The sequence below is a fragment of the Mobula birostris genome, chromosome 12 (assembly GCF_030028105.1).
Source record: "Mobula birostris isolate sMobBir1 chromosome 12, sMobBir1.hap1, whole genome shotgun sequence".
Taxonomy (NCBI): Eukaryota; Metazoa; Chordata; class Chondrichthyes; order Myliobatiformes; family Myliobatidae; genus Mobula; species Mobula birostris.
Window position 1 is genome coordinate 13,154,305 of NC_092381.1, and position 15,199 is coordinate 13,169,503.

General features: G+C 44.4%; 1 protein-coding gene across 1 annotated transcript in view; it reads left to right on the forward strand.

Moving 5' to 3' along the window:
- LOC140206432 (vitellogenin-like) overlaps positions 1 to 15,199 on the forward strand; it is a 175,324-nt gene that overhangs the window by 67,928 nt on the left and 92,197 nt on the right. Inside the window, exons 17-21 of the mRNA XM_072274801.1 lie at positions 117 to 207; positions 5,350 to 5,535; positions 7,722 to 7,863; positions 7,946 to 8,165; positions 14,165 to 14,352. Coding sequence (XP_072130902.1) covers positions 117 to 207; positions 5,350 to 5,535; positions 7,722 to 7,863; positions 7,946 to 8,165; positions 14,165 to 14,352 — 827 coding nt within the window. The remainder of the gene's footprint in view (positions 1 to 116; positions 208 to 5,349; positions 5,536 to 7,721; positions 7,864 to 7,945; positions 8,166 to 14,164; positions 14,353 to 15,199) is intronic.

The window sequence follows — 15,199 nt, forward strand, 5'->3', positions numbered from 1 at the left end:
GTACATCTAACACTCCCATCATTTATTCCAGAGTTCCAAAAAGCAACATTTATTTGATCAGAAGGGGAGAAGAAGGGCTTATGAACTAAATAACCATTGTCTTGCTCTTCCCACAGCCAAGGCAAAGTTCATTCCATCCCTTTCCAACACAACATTGTCTCGCGTCCTCAACAGCACCATTCATCTCGAATCTCAGCTCACTGCCAGGTAATTCTTTCACAGAACAGATGGGCAAATACATTTAAAGGATCTGGGTGATGAGAAGCTAAGATATAAGATTAACTTTAATTGCCACGTGTACATCGAAAAATAGAGTGGAATGCACCCAGTGCCCATTTTATATGGAATAAAAATTCTGTATTGCTAATACGTGGGCCAGCATGGTAGCGTAGTGGTTAGCACAATGCTTTACAGTACAGGCGAGCCAGGGTTCAATTCCCACAGCTGCCTGTAAGAAATTTGTATGTTCTCCATCCAGGTGCTCCAGTTTCCTCCCATAGTCCAAAGACATACCAGTTGGTAGGTTAATTGGTCATTGTAAATTCTCCTGTGATTAGGCTAGGCTTAAATTGGGGATTGCTAGTTGGCGTGGCTCAAAGGGCCGGAAGGGCCTACTCCACATTGTATCTCAATAAATAAATAAATGGCCATCCAAGTTCATCATTAAAAACTCAGCTGGTTTATTGAAACACACATAAAAGTTGCTGGTGAACGCAGCAGGCTAGGCAGCATCTCTAGGAAGAGGTACAGTTGATGTTTCGGGCTGAGACCCTTCGTCAGGCAGTCCTGGCGAAGAGTCTCGGCCCAAAACGTCGACTGTACCTCTTCCTAGAGATGCTGCCTGGCCTGCTGCGTTCACCAGTAACTTTTACGTGTGTTGCTTGAAATTCCAGCATCTGCAGATTTCCTCGTGCCCGGTTTATTGGTGTCCTTATGGGAAAAAAATCTGCATTATTTTTTAGCCAGTCTGGCCAACTTGTAACTCCCAGCTGCCCGCTGTGGTTGCGGTGTAACTCCAAAGAACGTGGTAGAATACAGTACAGAAACAGGCCCTTCGGCCCACAATGTTGTGCCAAACTAATTAACCTAATGATATCTACACTTTGTGAGGTACTTCCTGTATCAAATTAAGAGGCCACTGAGTGTACGTTCATGGTCTTTTGCTGCTGTAGCCCAACCACTTCAAGGTTCACCGTGTTGTGCTTTTCTGCACATCAATGTTGTAACATGTGGTTTTTTGATGTTGCCTTCCTGTCGGCTTGAACTAGTCTAGCCATTCTCCTCTGACCACTCTCATTAACAAAGCATTTTCGCCAAATGCCATTGACTGGATTTTTTTCTGTTTTACACACCACTTTCCATAAACTTGTTATGTGTGAAAATCCCAGGAGATCAGCAGTTTCCGAGTTACACAAATGAAACATTCTTGTTTTCTCAGCTGCATAAGTCTAGGGGAGACAATCTCCGGCCCCGCCAAACACGTGAGATTGAGGTGCAAGTGCACCCCAAAACCCCCGGCTTGTGTGGGTACTGTGTAATTCGTTACCCTGTTACAAATGAGTGCCATGAGATAACAGACAGTATACCAAATACAATCAAAAGATTTAGTTTTATAATTCTTAATTTGACTTGAGCATTAGTAAAGGAAGAACAAAAAAGAGGAAAGGGCACAAGTTGGAGCTCGCGGTTCCCCGTCACCAATCCTCCATCGATCTCACCCTGGGCTTCATCAATTCACATTTTCGCTCCGGGTCGAATCCTACGACCTCTTCTTTCTTCAAAAGCCCCAAGCCCAACCTTAGTGTCCCTCAGCAGAGAAACTGTCCCTTAATCCAACCACCCCAATTGGATGTCACACAATTTTCCTATCTCTTATCTTCAACAGTAACTCAACACAGGCAGAAACCAAGCGGCTCACACAGAACAGCACAAAAAAATATGAACCGAGGCATTGCACAAATCACCCGTCTGGCACCAACAATCATTCCACAGTCAAAGTCACTTCGATCGCATTTCTTCATCATTCTGATATTTGGTCTGAACAACAACTGAACTTCTTGACTTAATGTACGTTGAAAGGACTGGATAGGGTGGATGTGGAGAGGATGTTTCCTATGGTAGGACTGTACAGAACTAGAGGGCACGGACTCAAAATTGAGGGTCAACCATTTAGAATAGGGTAAGGAGGAATTTTTTTTTAGCCAGAGAGTAGTGAATCTGTGGAATGCCCTGCCACGGACAGCTGTGGAGGCCAAGTCTATGGGTATATTTAAAGCGAAAATTCAGTTTCCTGATTGGTTAGGGCATCAAATGTTATGGCAAAAAAGCAGGTGTATGAGGTTAAGTGGAATCCAGGATCAGCCATGATGAAATGGCAGAGCAGACTCAATGGGCTGAATGGCCTTATTCTGTTCCTCTGTCTTATGGTCTTGTGTGTACAGGTGTGCCTCATAAAGACCATAAGACACAGGAGCAGAATCAGGCCATCTGGCTCATCGAGTCTGCTCCGCCATTCAATCATGGCTGATCCTTTTTTCTATCTCCTTCCCGAACCCAGTTCCCGGCCTTCTCCCACTAACCCTTGATGCCATGTCCAATCAAGAACCTATCAATCTCTCCCTTAAATACACCCAATAAACTGGCCTCCACAGCTGCATGTGGCAACAAGTTCCACAAATTCACCTCCTTTTGGCTAAAGAAATTTCCCTGCATCTCTGTTTTGAAAGAGTGCCCCTCTATCCTGAGGCTGTGCCCTCTTGTCCTAGACTCTCCCACCATGGGAAACATCCCTTCCACATCTACCCTGTCTAGGCCTTTCAACATTCAAAAGGTTTCAATGAGATTCCCCCCTCATCCTTCTGAATTCCAGTGAGTACAGGCCCAGAGCCATCAAACGTTCCCTTTCATTCCTGGAATCATCCTTGTGAACCTCCTCTGGACCCTCTCCAATGCCAGAACATCTTTTCTAAGATGAGGGGCCCAAAACTGTTCACAATACTTAAGGTGAGGCCTCACCAGTCCTTATAAAGCCTCAGCATCACATCCTTGCTCTTGTATTCTAGACAATGAATGCTAACATGGCATTTGCCTTCCTCAACACTGACTCATTCTGCAAGTTAACCTTCAGGGTGTTCTGCACAAGGACTCTCAAGTCCCTTTGCATCACAGATTTCCGGATGTTCTCCATTTAAAAAATACTCCGCACATTTATTTCTTTATACTTTACATTTTATACTTTATTGTCGCCAAACAATTGATACTAGAATGTACAATCATAGGAATATTTGATTCTGCGCTTCCCACTCCCTGGATTACAAATATTAAATATTAAAAATATTAAAAATAGTAAAAAGTAGTAAATGTTAAAATTTTAAATTATAAATCACAAATAGAAAATAGAAAAATGGAAAGTAAGGTAGTGCAAAAAAAACGAGAAGCAGTTCCGGATATTTGGAGGGTACGGCCCAGATCCGGGTTAGGATCCGTTCAGCAGTCTTATCACAGTTGGAAAGAACCTGTTCCCAAATCTGGCCATACGAGTCTTCAAGCTCCTGAGACTTCTCCCGGAGGGAAGAGGATCGAAAAGTGTGTTGGCTGGGTGGGTCGTGTCCTTGATTATCCTGGCAGCACTGCTCCGACAGCGTGCGGTGTAAAGTGAGTCCAAGGATGAAAGATTGGTTTGTGTGATGTGCTGCGCCGTGTTCACGATCTTCTGCAGCTTCTTTCGTCCTTGGACAGGACAACTTCCACACCAGGTTGTGATGCACCCTAGAAGAATGCTTTCTACGGTGCATCTATAAAAATTAGTGAGGTCTTAGGGGTCAGGCCAAATTTCTTTAGCTTTATCAGGAAGTAAAGGCACTGATGGGCCTTCTTGGCAGCGAACTCTGCTTGGTTGGACCAAAGTTTCTTCTACCAAAGTGCATGACCATGCATTTTCCAACATTATATTTCATTTACCACTTTCTTGCCCATTCTCCCAGTCTGTCTAGTCCTTCTTCATCTTACCTGCTTCCTCAACACTACCTGCCCCTCCACCAATCTTGGTATCATCGCAAACTTAACAACAAAGCCATCTATTCCATCATCTAAATCATTATATTCAACATAAAAAGAAGTGGTCCCAACACCAACCCCTGCGGAACACCAGTAGTCACTGGCAGCCAACCGGAAAAGGATCCTTTTATTCCCACTCGCTGCCTCCTACCAATCAGCTACTGTAGCCACTGATTGTATGTTAATTGCATGAAATCAAATCAAACCAGCAAGGATTGTGCTGGGATCATCCCACAGGTGTCGCTGAGATTCCGGCACCAACAGAACGTGCCCACAAGCTACTGTCATTGCTGCTTAGACAAGTCAAGCTCAAGTTCAATGTCCTTTGACTCTACATGTATACAACCAAACAAAATAACATCCCTCCAGACCATGGTGCACCAACGTATATCACCTACAGCACATAAGACAAAATATTACTATAAGGCAGTTAATAAAATAGAATACAAAATGCACATAATGCACAGCACAGGTAAACAGTAAGCAGTTCATTGTCCTAGTGATAAGACCTCTGTGGTGGCCAGGTATGTATTAGTCTCACAGTCTGTTACCCTGTCTGGCAGTCGTAGTCCTGATGTCACAGTGTGGTCTGACAGATAACCCAAACCCAGGTGCAGAGGAACAATAGACAAGTTTATTCATAGGATTTCCAGCTGAGCAGCAGTGGCTTGACCAAGTGAGACCGTGAGGTGAATCACTATCGAAGCACACGCAATCTGCACTAACTGGGAGTCCGCTTTAAATGAGCGCAGTATGCTGAAATCCCGTGCCAGTCAAAATAAGTTTGTCAAGATTAAACAGAAAGCACAAGGACTTAATGACTCTAGATAAGACAGCAATTAACAAGACCAGCAGGGCTCACGACAAACAATGCTCCTGTATCTCCTTCCTGACGGTAGTGGGTCAAAGAGATTGTGAGATAGGTGGTAGGGATCCTCAACAATGCTCCAAGCCCTTTTATACAAAACTCCCAGAAAGCGTCACAAATGGGTGAGGGGGGGGAGGAAGGCCCCCATGATCCTCTCAGTAGTTTTTACTGTCCTCTGCAGGGTCTTGCAGTCCGATGCCTGGCAGCTTCCGTACCACACAATGATACAGACAGGACGCTCTCAATGGTGCTCCTGTAGAAAGTTGTTAGAATGGGGGGCGGGAACCTTGCACACCTCAATCGCCTCGAAGTATCGACACTACTGTGCACTTTTGTCTAATGAGGAGGTGCTGTGGGCTCAGGACAGATTCTTATGTGCACATCAAGGAACTTTGTGACATGACTGCTGTTTTCCATCTTCCCAGTTCCGTGAAAGATGTCAAAGGAATCATGGGAATAAACAGCCCTATGATCCAGACTGGAGTGGAAGTTCAGCTGAAGACCAGCACTGTCATCCCACTGAACTTCACTGCAAGAATAAGCTACAAAAAGAGGAACATTAAAATTGAGTCACCCCCTCTGCAACAGGAAAATCAGCTGTTTTCTGTCAGGTAACACCAACATAGCTGCTCGTAGTGAAGATCAACTTTTGTTTCTTTAGTAACATAGAAACATAGAAAATAGGTGCTGGAGTAGGCCATTCGGCCCTTCGAGCCTGCACTGCCAATTCAGTATGATCATGGCTGATCATCCAACTCAGAACCCTATACCTGCCTTCTCTCCATACCCCTTGATCCCTTTAGCCACAAGGGCCGTATCGAACTCCCTCTTAGATATAGCCAATGAACTGGCCTCAACTGTTTCCTGTGGCAGAGAATTCCACAGATTCACCACTCTCTGTGTGAAGAAGTTTTTCCTAATCTCAGTCCTAAAGGTCAGAAGTAGTGGAAATACTCAGCAAGTCAGGCAATATCTGTGGAAAGGAACACAGGGTCAACATTTCAGATCAAAAGCCCTCACGGAGCCTTGAACATGAACTTCTGCATCTCTTTCCACAGATACTGCATGACCTGCTGAAGGCAGAATTTCAGAATATCACCAGCATGTGTCATGAAATGTGTTGTTTTGCAGCAGCAGTACGTTGCAAATATTAAATTATACTATAAATTATTACAAGAAAAAAAATATATAAAATATTAAATAAGTAGTGCAAAAATATCGAGGTTCATGGGTTCGTTGTCCATTCAGCCACCTGATAATGAAGAGACGAAGCTGTTCCTAAAACATGGTAGCATAGCAGTAGACACAACACTTTTACAGCTCAGGACATCTGTATTCAGAGTTCAGTTCCGATGCCGTCTGTAAGAAGTCCGTGTGCCCTTTGTGTGAGTGCATGGGTTTCCTCCGGGTGCTCCACTTTCCTCCCACAATCCAAAGACATACTGGTTGGTAGTTTAATTGGCCATTGTAGGTTATCCTGTGATTAGACTAGGGTTAAATAGGCTCCTATACCTCCCCGCTGATAGTAGTAACAAGAAGAAGGCATGTCCTGGGTGGTGGGGTCCTTCATAATGGATACTACATTTTTGAAAGATCATTCCTTGAAGATGTCCTCAACTGCAGAAGAGATTTACCAGGATGCTGCCTGGCTTAGAGGGCATGTGCGATCACAAGAGGCTGGATAAATCCGTTTCGTTTTCTCCGAAGCATGGAAAGCTGAGGGGAGATCTGACAGAGGTTTATAAGATTATGAGAGGTATAGATAGAGTGGACAAAGAGTATTTGTTTCCCAGGGTTGAAATGCCTAACACCAGAGGACGTGCTGAAGGTGAGGGTAAGTTTTTTTTACTCACAGAGTGGTGGATACCTGGAATATGCTGCCTGGTATGGTGGTAGAGGCAAATACATTTGAGGCTTTTAAGAGATGTTTGGATAGGCACATGGATGTGAGGAAGATGGAGGGATGTGGTCATGGTGTAGATAGGAGGAATTAGTGTCTGGGTGTTTTTGATTTGCTTTTTAGCTGGTTCAGCACAACACTGTGAGCCGAATGGCCTACTCCTGTGCTGTAATATTATCGGTACTGGGGAGGCTAGTGCCCATGATGTAGCTGACTGAGTTTACAACTCTCTGCAGCTTTTTCTGATCCTGTGCAGTGGCCCCGCCATACCAGATGGTGATGTAACCAGTCAGAATGCTCTCTACGGCAGGGGTCCCCAACCTTTCTTTGCACCGCGGACCGGTTTAATATTGACAATATTCTTACGGACTGGCTGACCGGGGTGGGGGGTGGGGGGGGGTGTTCAAGTAGGTTAAACTCACCTCAACATGTCTTTTACAGTTAGGGCTGCCAACTTTCTCATTCCCAAATAAGGGACAACAGTAGCTGTCAAATTCCGGGACACTTTACCCCAGAGAAGACTACCATGACCATGAAGCCTTGCGTGGGCACCTGTGTGCGCATGCGTATCGTGCGCATGTAATTCAGCACGAAAGGTTTCATAGGAACGCTCTACCTTAGCGGGGGAAATAGGGGACAAGGGCGGTCCCGTATGGGACAAACCAATTTAGCCCAATATACGGGATGTCCCAGCAAATACGGGACAGTTGGCAACTCTATGTTCAAGTTCAACAGTGTGTGACAGGGAATGAGGAAAAGGTGCAGCTGACTCATATCGTTTCCTCACGGCCTGGTAGCCCATGCTTTGCGGCCCGGTGGTTGGGGACCGCTGCTCTATGACTGTATCTCAGTACATGTATCGATACTGTATCAATTTCAATTCCAAAATGTATGCAGCACCCAAGCATTCGCATTCTCAAGAAATGCCGAAGAGCCCGCTGCAGAGAACAGGATCCCATTGCTTCCGAGTGAGGAGTCTGTGCTGAGGATCAAAGCTCTCCGATTGACAAAGAATTCAACCGTGAATCACAAAGTGATGGTAAATAATGGTTTTTGTCATTTTGTCTCTGGCCTGTGTTCAGAGGGTTCTTCGAATGGTCTCAATTGTGCTTGTGTTACAGGACAAAGTGCTGCCTCTTGCCATTGTCCCAGGGTCTGTGTGCTCTGCTGAAGAGCTTCCCGACACCCCAAGCCAGAGTGTCTATCACATCTGCATGACAGTCAAAACTTTTGGATTTGAAGTTTGTTATGACACCAGCATGGAAAAATCTGACTTCCCCACCAACTCTCCCTTGTACGAAATGGTCGGCAAGAAGGCATTGGATATCACAATCAAACCAGGTAAACACAATGTTGGAATAAAAGGCCCTTCACCAATCCCATAGTCCTCCCCCTCCTCCCACCTTCTTATTCTGGCTTCTGCCCCCTTCCTTTCCAGTCCTGATGAAGTGTTGGCCCAAAGCATCAACTATTTATTCCCTTCCATAGACCTGCAGGGTTTCTCCAGAAGGTTGTATGTGTTGCTCTAAATTTCCAGCATCTGCAGAATCTATTGTGTTTATCTATTGCGGTTTAGCACAACACTATTATGAGATGCAGCACTGAGTGTCATAGGAAGTCATTCCTGCCTGTGGCCATCAAACTTTACAACCCCTCCCTTGGAGAGTCAGACACCCTGAGCCAATAGGCTGGTCCTGGACTTATTTCCTGGCATAATTTACATATTACTATTTAACTATTTATGGTTCTATTACTATTTATTATTTATAGTGCAACTGTAACAAAAACCAATTTCCCCTGGGATCAATAAAGTATGACTATGACTATTACAGCTCAGGTCACCAGAGTTCGGAGTTCAATTCTGACGCTGTCTGTAAGAAGTTCCTCCACGGAACTTGTGGGTTTCCTCTGGGTGCTCCAATTTCCTCCCACATTCCAAAGACATACTGGTTAGTAAAGTTCATTGGTTATCGGTAGCTTGCTGGTCAGTACAGCTCAAAGGGCTGAAGGGCCTGTTCTGTCATTATCATCATTATGTGCCATATCGTATGATGTGGGCAGTCATGGTCTATCCATAACCAAGATTGTTCTTGGAAATTTTTCTACTGAAGCGGTTTGCCGTTACCTTCTTCTGGGCAGTGTTTTTACAAGACAGGTGACCCCTGCCATTATCAGTACTCTTCAGAGATCGTCTACCTGGTGTCAGTGGTGGCATAACCAAGACTTGTGATGTGCACCAGCTGCTCATACAACCATCCACCACCTTTTCACATGGCTTCACGTGGCCCTGATCAGGGATCTAAGCAGGGGCTACACCTTGCCAATGGGTGAGCTGCAGGCTAGTGGAGGGAATGAGTGCTTTACACCTGCCTGTTTCCTCAACACTACCTGCCCCTCCACCAATCATCGTATCTGCAAACTTGGCAACAAAGCCAACTATTCCATCATCTAAGTCATTTATATACAGCATAAAAAGAAGCGGTCCCAACACCGACTTCTGCAGAACACCACTAGTCGCTGGCAGGCCAACCAGAAAAGGATCCTTTTATTCCCAATTGCTGCCTCCTACCAGTCAGCCAATGATCTAACCATGCCGGTAACTTTCCTGCATTACCATGGGCTCTTAACTTGGTAAGCAGCCTCATGTGAGGCACCTTGTCAAAGGCCTTCTGAAAGTCCAAATATACAACATCCACTACATTCCCCTTATCTATCCTACTTGTAATCTCCTTAAAGAATTTCAACAGGTTCGTCAGGCAAAAATTTCCCTAAAGGAAACCATGCTGACTTTGTCCTCTATTGTCCTGTGTCACCACGTACTCCATAACCTCATCCTTAACAATTGACTCTAACGTCTTCCCAACCAGCTGAGGTCAGGCTAACTGGTCTACAATTTCCTTTCTGTTGCCTTCCTTCTTTCTTAAAGAGTGGAGTGACATTTGCAATTTTCCAGTCCTCTGGCACCATGCCAGAGTCCAATGATTTTTGATAGATCATTACAAATGCTTCCTCAGTCTCTACCGCTCTCTCTTCCAGAACCCTAGGGTGCAGTTCATCTGGCCCAACTGACTTATGTACCCTTAGGTCTTTCAGCTTTTTAAACACCTTCTCCCTTGTAACAGTACTGCATTCACTTCTCTTCCCTCACACCCTTCAACATCTGGCACACTGCTAGTCTCTTCCAAAGCTGAAGACTGATGCAAAATACTCATTTAGTTCATCTGTCATCTCCTTGTCCCCCATTATTATTTCTCTAGCTTCATTTTGTAGTGGACCTATATCCACTCTCATCTCTCTTTTATTTTTATATACTTGAAAAAGCTTTTACTCTGCACTTCGATGTTGTTTGCTAGCTTGTTTTCATATTTCATCTTTTCCCTCCTAACCAGCTTCTCAGCCACGCATTTATCTACCAAACCATCCTGTTTCTACCCTCACTGATGTGTGGCACAGGCAGCAATCCAGAAATTACTACCCTGCCTAGTTCTCTAAGTTCTCTTTTCTGGGCTTTTTTGCTTTTCCTTCCGATGTCATTGGAACCAATATGCACCAAGACAACTGGCTGCTCCCCCTCCCCCTCCCCCTCCAAAATGCTGTGGACGTGATCCAAAACATCCCTGACTCTGGTACATGGGAGGCAACAGACTATTCGGGTGTCCCGTTCACGTATTGAGCTGCCAGTCCTGCCCCTCCTGCAACCAAGTCTCATTAATGGCTACAGCGTCATAATTCCAGGTGTTAGTCCATGCCCTGAGCTCATCCGCTTTTCCTATGATACTTCTTGCATTGAAATATACATAGCTCAGGACACTTATTGCACCACGCTCAACCTTTAGATTCCTGACTTCGTCTGAGGGTCTTGTCAATATCTGCCCCTACAACCTCTCCACTATCGGTTCCCATCCCTCTTCAACTCTGGTTTAAACCCCACTGTGCAGTATTAGCAAACCTTCCTGCTAGGATATTGGTCCCCTTCTAGTTCAGGTGCAAGCTATCTCTTCTGGACAGGTCCCAACATTCCTGGGAGAAAGCCAGGGAAGATCCAAATATCTTATGCCCTCCCTCCTACACCAACTCCTTTGCCACGTGTAAAACTGTATAATCTTCCTATTTCTGGCCTCACTAGCACATGGCACAGGTAGCAATCAGGAGATCACAACCCTGGAGTTCCTGTCCTTTATCTTAGCAGCTAACTCCCTGAATTCCCTTTACAGAATCAGAAGAGCTGATAGGTACGTGAAGGAATACTGTAGCGCAGTGACATGGTGAGTAGGGCTGATGGGAATACACCACAGGAAGCAGGTATAGTCCAAAAGGACTGAATGGTCCATGCTGTAATAAATAACTTCTGAAAATACATACTTAATCTTGGTTCCTCCAGACTCTTCACGGAATGGTAGTGGCATGGTAGCAGTATGGTAGCGTAGTGGTTAGCACAACTCTTTACAGTACCAGCATCCCGGGTTCAACTCCCACTGCTGTCTCTAAGGAGTTTGTACGTTCTCCCCGTGACCATGTGGGTTTCCACCGGGTGCTCCAGTTTCCTCCCACAGTCCAAGGCCATACCAGTTGTTTCGGTAGTTGGTCATTGTAAATTGTCCTGTGATTAGGTTAGGTTAAATTGGGGGTTTCTGGGTGGCACGGAAGGGCCTATTTCTCACTGTACCTCAATAAATAAATAAAATTGGAGCACCTGCATACCTCACAACAAAAGATGTCATGGAATAAAGAGCAGAAAGTGTTGTCTGACTAAGGGAAATTCCTGGTTTCATGGGTTTGCTGCATCATTAATGCACTTAGATTCATATTCAAATTTATTTATTATGTCTACATCAAAGCAAATGAAGAGCAATGTCCAAAGTGATGACACCTCCAAGAAAATGGAATGAAAGTGAGGACTAGCCATGATCTGATTGTACCCACATATACCAATGGCCCTTTCCTCTCAGTGCACCAAATGGCGCCCCAACTGTACCATATCAGAAGAAGAAAACCTTTGGCAGTGATACCAGGACAGCTTCACTTCTCAAGGAGATCATGGTTTATCCTTTATCTTTTGATCTTTCTGGTCTGCCCCCCATTTCTCTTGAACTTTGTCAATATCATCTTTGAATATGCTCCAGGACTAAGTATCCACAGTGGAAAATTCCAAAGATTCGTCACACTTTGAGCAAGATTCCATGGTCCATAATGGCCTGTTTCCATTCCTGATACAGTCTGTTTTCTGCTCAGCTGCCCAGCCAAATGAGACTTCAAGAATTAGACCTCGGAATCTGCACGCTTTCATGAAGTCACCTCTCACTTTCCTGAGGGTGGCTTCACTAAAATATGCAGGACCCTGAAGTTGCAGCAAGCAGGGCAAGCATTCCCCTCCTTAGATTTGGAGACAAAATTTAGTCATTGTGAAGACCTCCAGAGCATCTAGACGGAGTCAGAGTCAGAAAACACAGACTCCTTTCAGCCCAATGAGTCTGCACCAATGATCAAACATCCAAGTATACCAATCCTACACCCATCCATTTTAATTCTTACCCATGCATTCATCTTCATCTCCCCTCAGGTTCTACCACTGGGGTCTATTCACAGTGGCCAATAAACCTGCCTAAGATATCGATGAGATTGAAAGGGTACAGAAAAAAATTGACAAGGGTTTTATGAAGATGTGAGGACCTGAGTTATAGGGAAAGATTGAATAGGTTAGGACTTTATTCCTTGCAGTGTAGGACAATTAGAGGAGATTTAATAGAGGTATGCAAAATTATGAGGGATATAGACAGGGTAAGTGCAAGCAGGCTTTCTTCACTGAGATTGGATGAGACTAGAACTAGAGGTCATGGATTAAGGGTGAAAGGTGAACTGTTTAAGGGGAACATGAGGGGAGATTTCTTCAGTCAGAGTGTGGTGAGGGTGTAGAATGAGCTGCCAGTGAAAATGGTGGATTTGGACTCGATTTCAACATTGAAGAGAAGTTTGGATAAGGACATGGATGGGAGGAGTATGAAGAGCTATGGTCCAGGAGCAAGTTGATGGGATTAGGCAGAATAATAGTTCAGCACGGTTTAGGTAGGCCAAAAGGTCTGGAAAGCTCTATGACTCTACGACTTCTTCCAACCTGCACACCACTGCAAGGTGGAAGGAAACCGGAACACCCGGGGAACCCACACAGTCACAAGGAGAACATGCAGACAGCAGCCAAGGTTGGGTTTGAGCCCAGATCACAGGAGTCAACAGTTCCACCCTGTTCCATCACTATGCTGAATAAAACCTAGAACATAGTACATAGAAGATAGATTAGTACAGGCCCTTCAGCCCTTAATGTTGTACCAACCTCTTAACTTACTCTAAGATCAATCCAGCACTTCCCTCCAACATAACCCTTGATCTTTCTATCATCCATTTGCCTATCTAAGAGTGTCTTAAATGCCTCTAATGTATCTACCTCTACCACCACATAAGCAGTGTGTTCAATGCACCCACCTCTTTCTGTGTAAAGAACTTACGTCTGAAACCACCATCCCATAGTGTGATCACTAGAGTCGATTATCCTCTAAGGGCTTGTCCATTGGTGGGTCCTCAAGTGTTTGTGGAAGCTGATCCATGATCCACATAGTCTGGAGCAGATGGTCGCCCCCTATAATTTCCTCCAATCACTTTAAAATGATGCCCTCTCACATTAGCTATTTCTACCCTGGTAAAAAGTCTCTGGCTGACTACTTAATTAATACCTCTTATGATCTTGTACACCTATATCAAGCCATCTCTCATCCTCCTTCGCTCCAAAGAGGAAAACCCTAGCTCACTCAATTGCCTTGTAAGACAATTATTTTATTTTATTTAGAGATACAGCACAGAATAGGTCCTTCTGGCCCTTCAAACCACACCGCCCTTCAAACCACACCACCCAGCAACGCCCTGACAATTCTGATTTAACCGTAACCTAATCACGGGGACAATTTACAATGACCAATTAATCTAGCCAGTACATTTTTGGATCATGGGAGGACAGCAGATAACTCGTGCATTCCACAGGGAGCATGTGCAGAGACCCCTTACAGAGGAGCTGAGATTGATCATCAAACTCAAACACCCCGAGCTGCAATAGTGTTTTGCTAACAGCTACGCTACCATGGTACCTTCACGACTGGACATGCTCTCTAGTCCAGGCATTCTGGTAAATTTCCTCTGCACCCTCTGTAAAGCTTCCACATCCTTCCTATAATGAAATGACCAGAACTGAGCACAATATTCCAGAAGTTTGTGCCCCTATTTTATTCTTCTAATCATCTGATTGTCGCACCATTTAAAATAAGAAATGTGATTTATTTTTGACTTACTTTTAGTTCCTACTGACATTCCAATCAAAAAGGTGCAGATCGAACTACAAATGGATGAGTCCCTCACAAGAGTAAATCACCTGTTGATAAGAAGCAACTGGACTAATGCAGATTCCTCGGAAAAAATGCAAGCTGAGGGCAAGTTAGTCCTTCTCAAGCTAAAGAAAGTCCTCCAAGGTAAAAAGCAGCACCAGGTAAGCATTCTTCTCCAAATACAAGAAAGTCCTTCTGCTCGTTTCCACCTCTGTTCCTCCTCTTTCTGATAAATGGCACGGTTTAATTGAAGCATCATGGATTAAACTCTAAACGAATGCACGAAGGTGTCAAACTGCTTGGTGATAGGTGAGATCAGGTGAGGAGGAAGATATGTGGGGTTTGGAAGGGGATTGAAGTAAGAAGCTGGCAAGTGACAGGTGCAAAGGGTAAAGGGCTGGAAAAGGAATCAGATAGGAGAAGACAATGGATAATTTATGGGAGAAAGGGAATGAGGACAGCCACCAGGCTTAAATCCTTTGCAGAAGGGATTAATAGCAATTATTTATGATATGAAATTACAGCCAGGTATATCTGATAAAATTAAAAATGAATGGGAAAGGGAACTTCAACTTTGTTTACCTATAGAGAAATGGGGAAAAATTTTTCAATTAGTTAGTACTTCTTCTACATGTGCTAAACATACATTAGATACTTGGATTTTTAGATAATTGGGCTTTGTTCCAGGGAAGGTGGGATCTGTTCCAACGGGACCGTTGGCACCTGAACTGGAGGGGTACTAACATTCTTGCAGGAAAGTTTGCTAATGCTGCTTGCGGGGTTTAAACTAAATTTGCAGGGGGCAGGGATCCAGAATGTGAGAGAGGATAATGAGATGAAGTATGAAGGACAGGTGGGGTCTACACGGTTCCGGAATATTAAGTATGAAGTAGAGAAAGGTGAGGCGGAACGAGTGATAAGGAGGATACATGTGCAGAGGGATGGTCTGACGGAGCATGGAGTTAAATGTGCAGAAAGAGTAAGTAAATTTAAGAAGGACAACAAAAT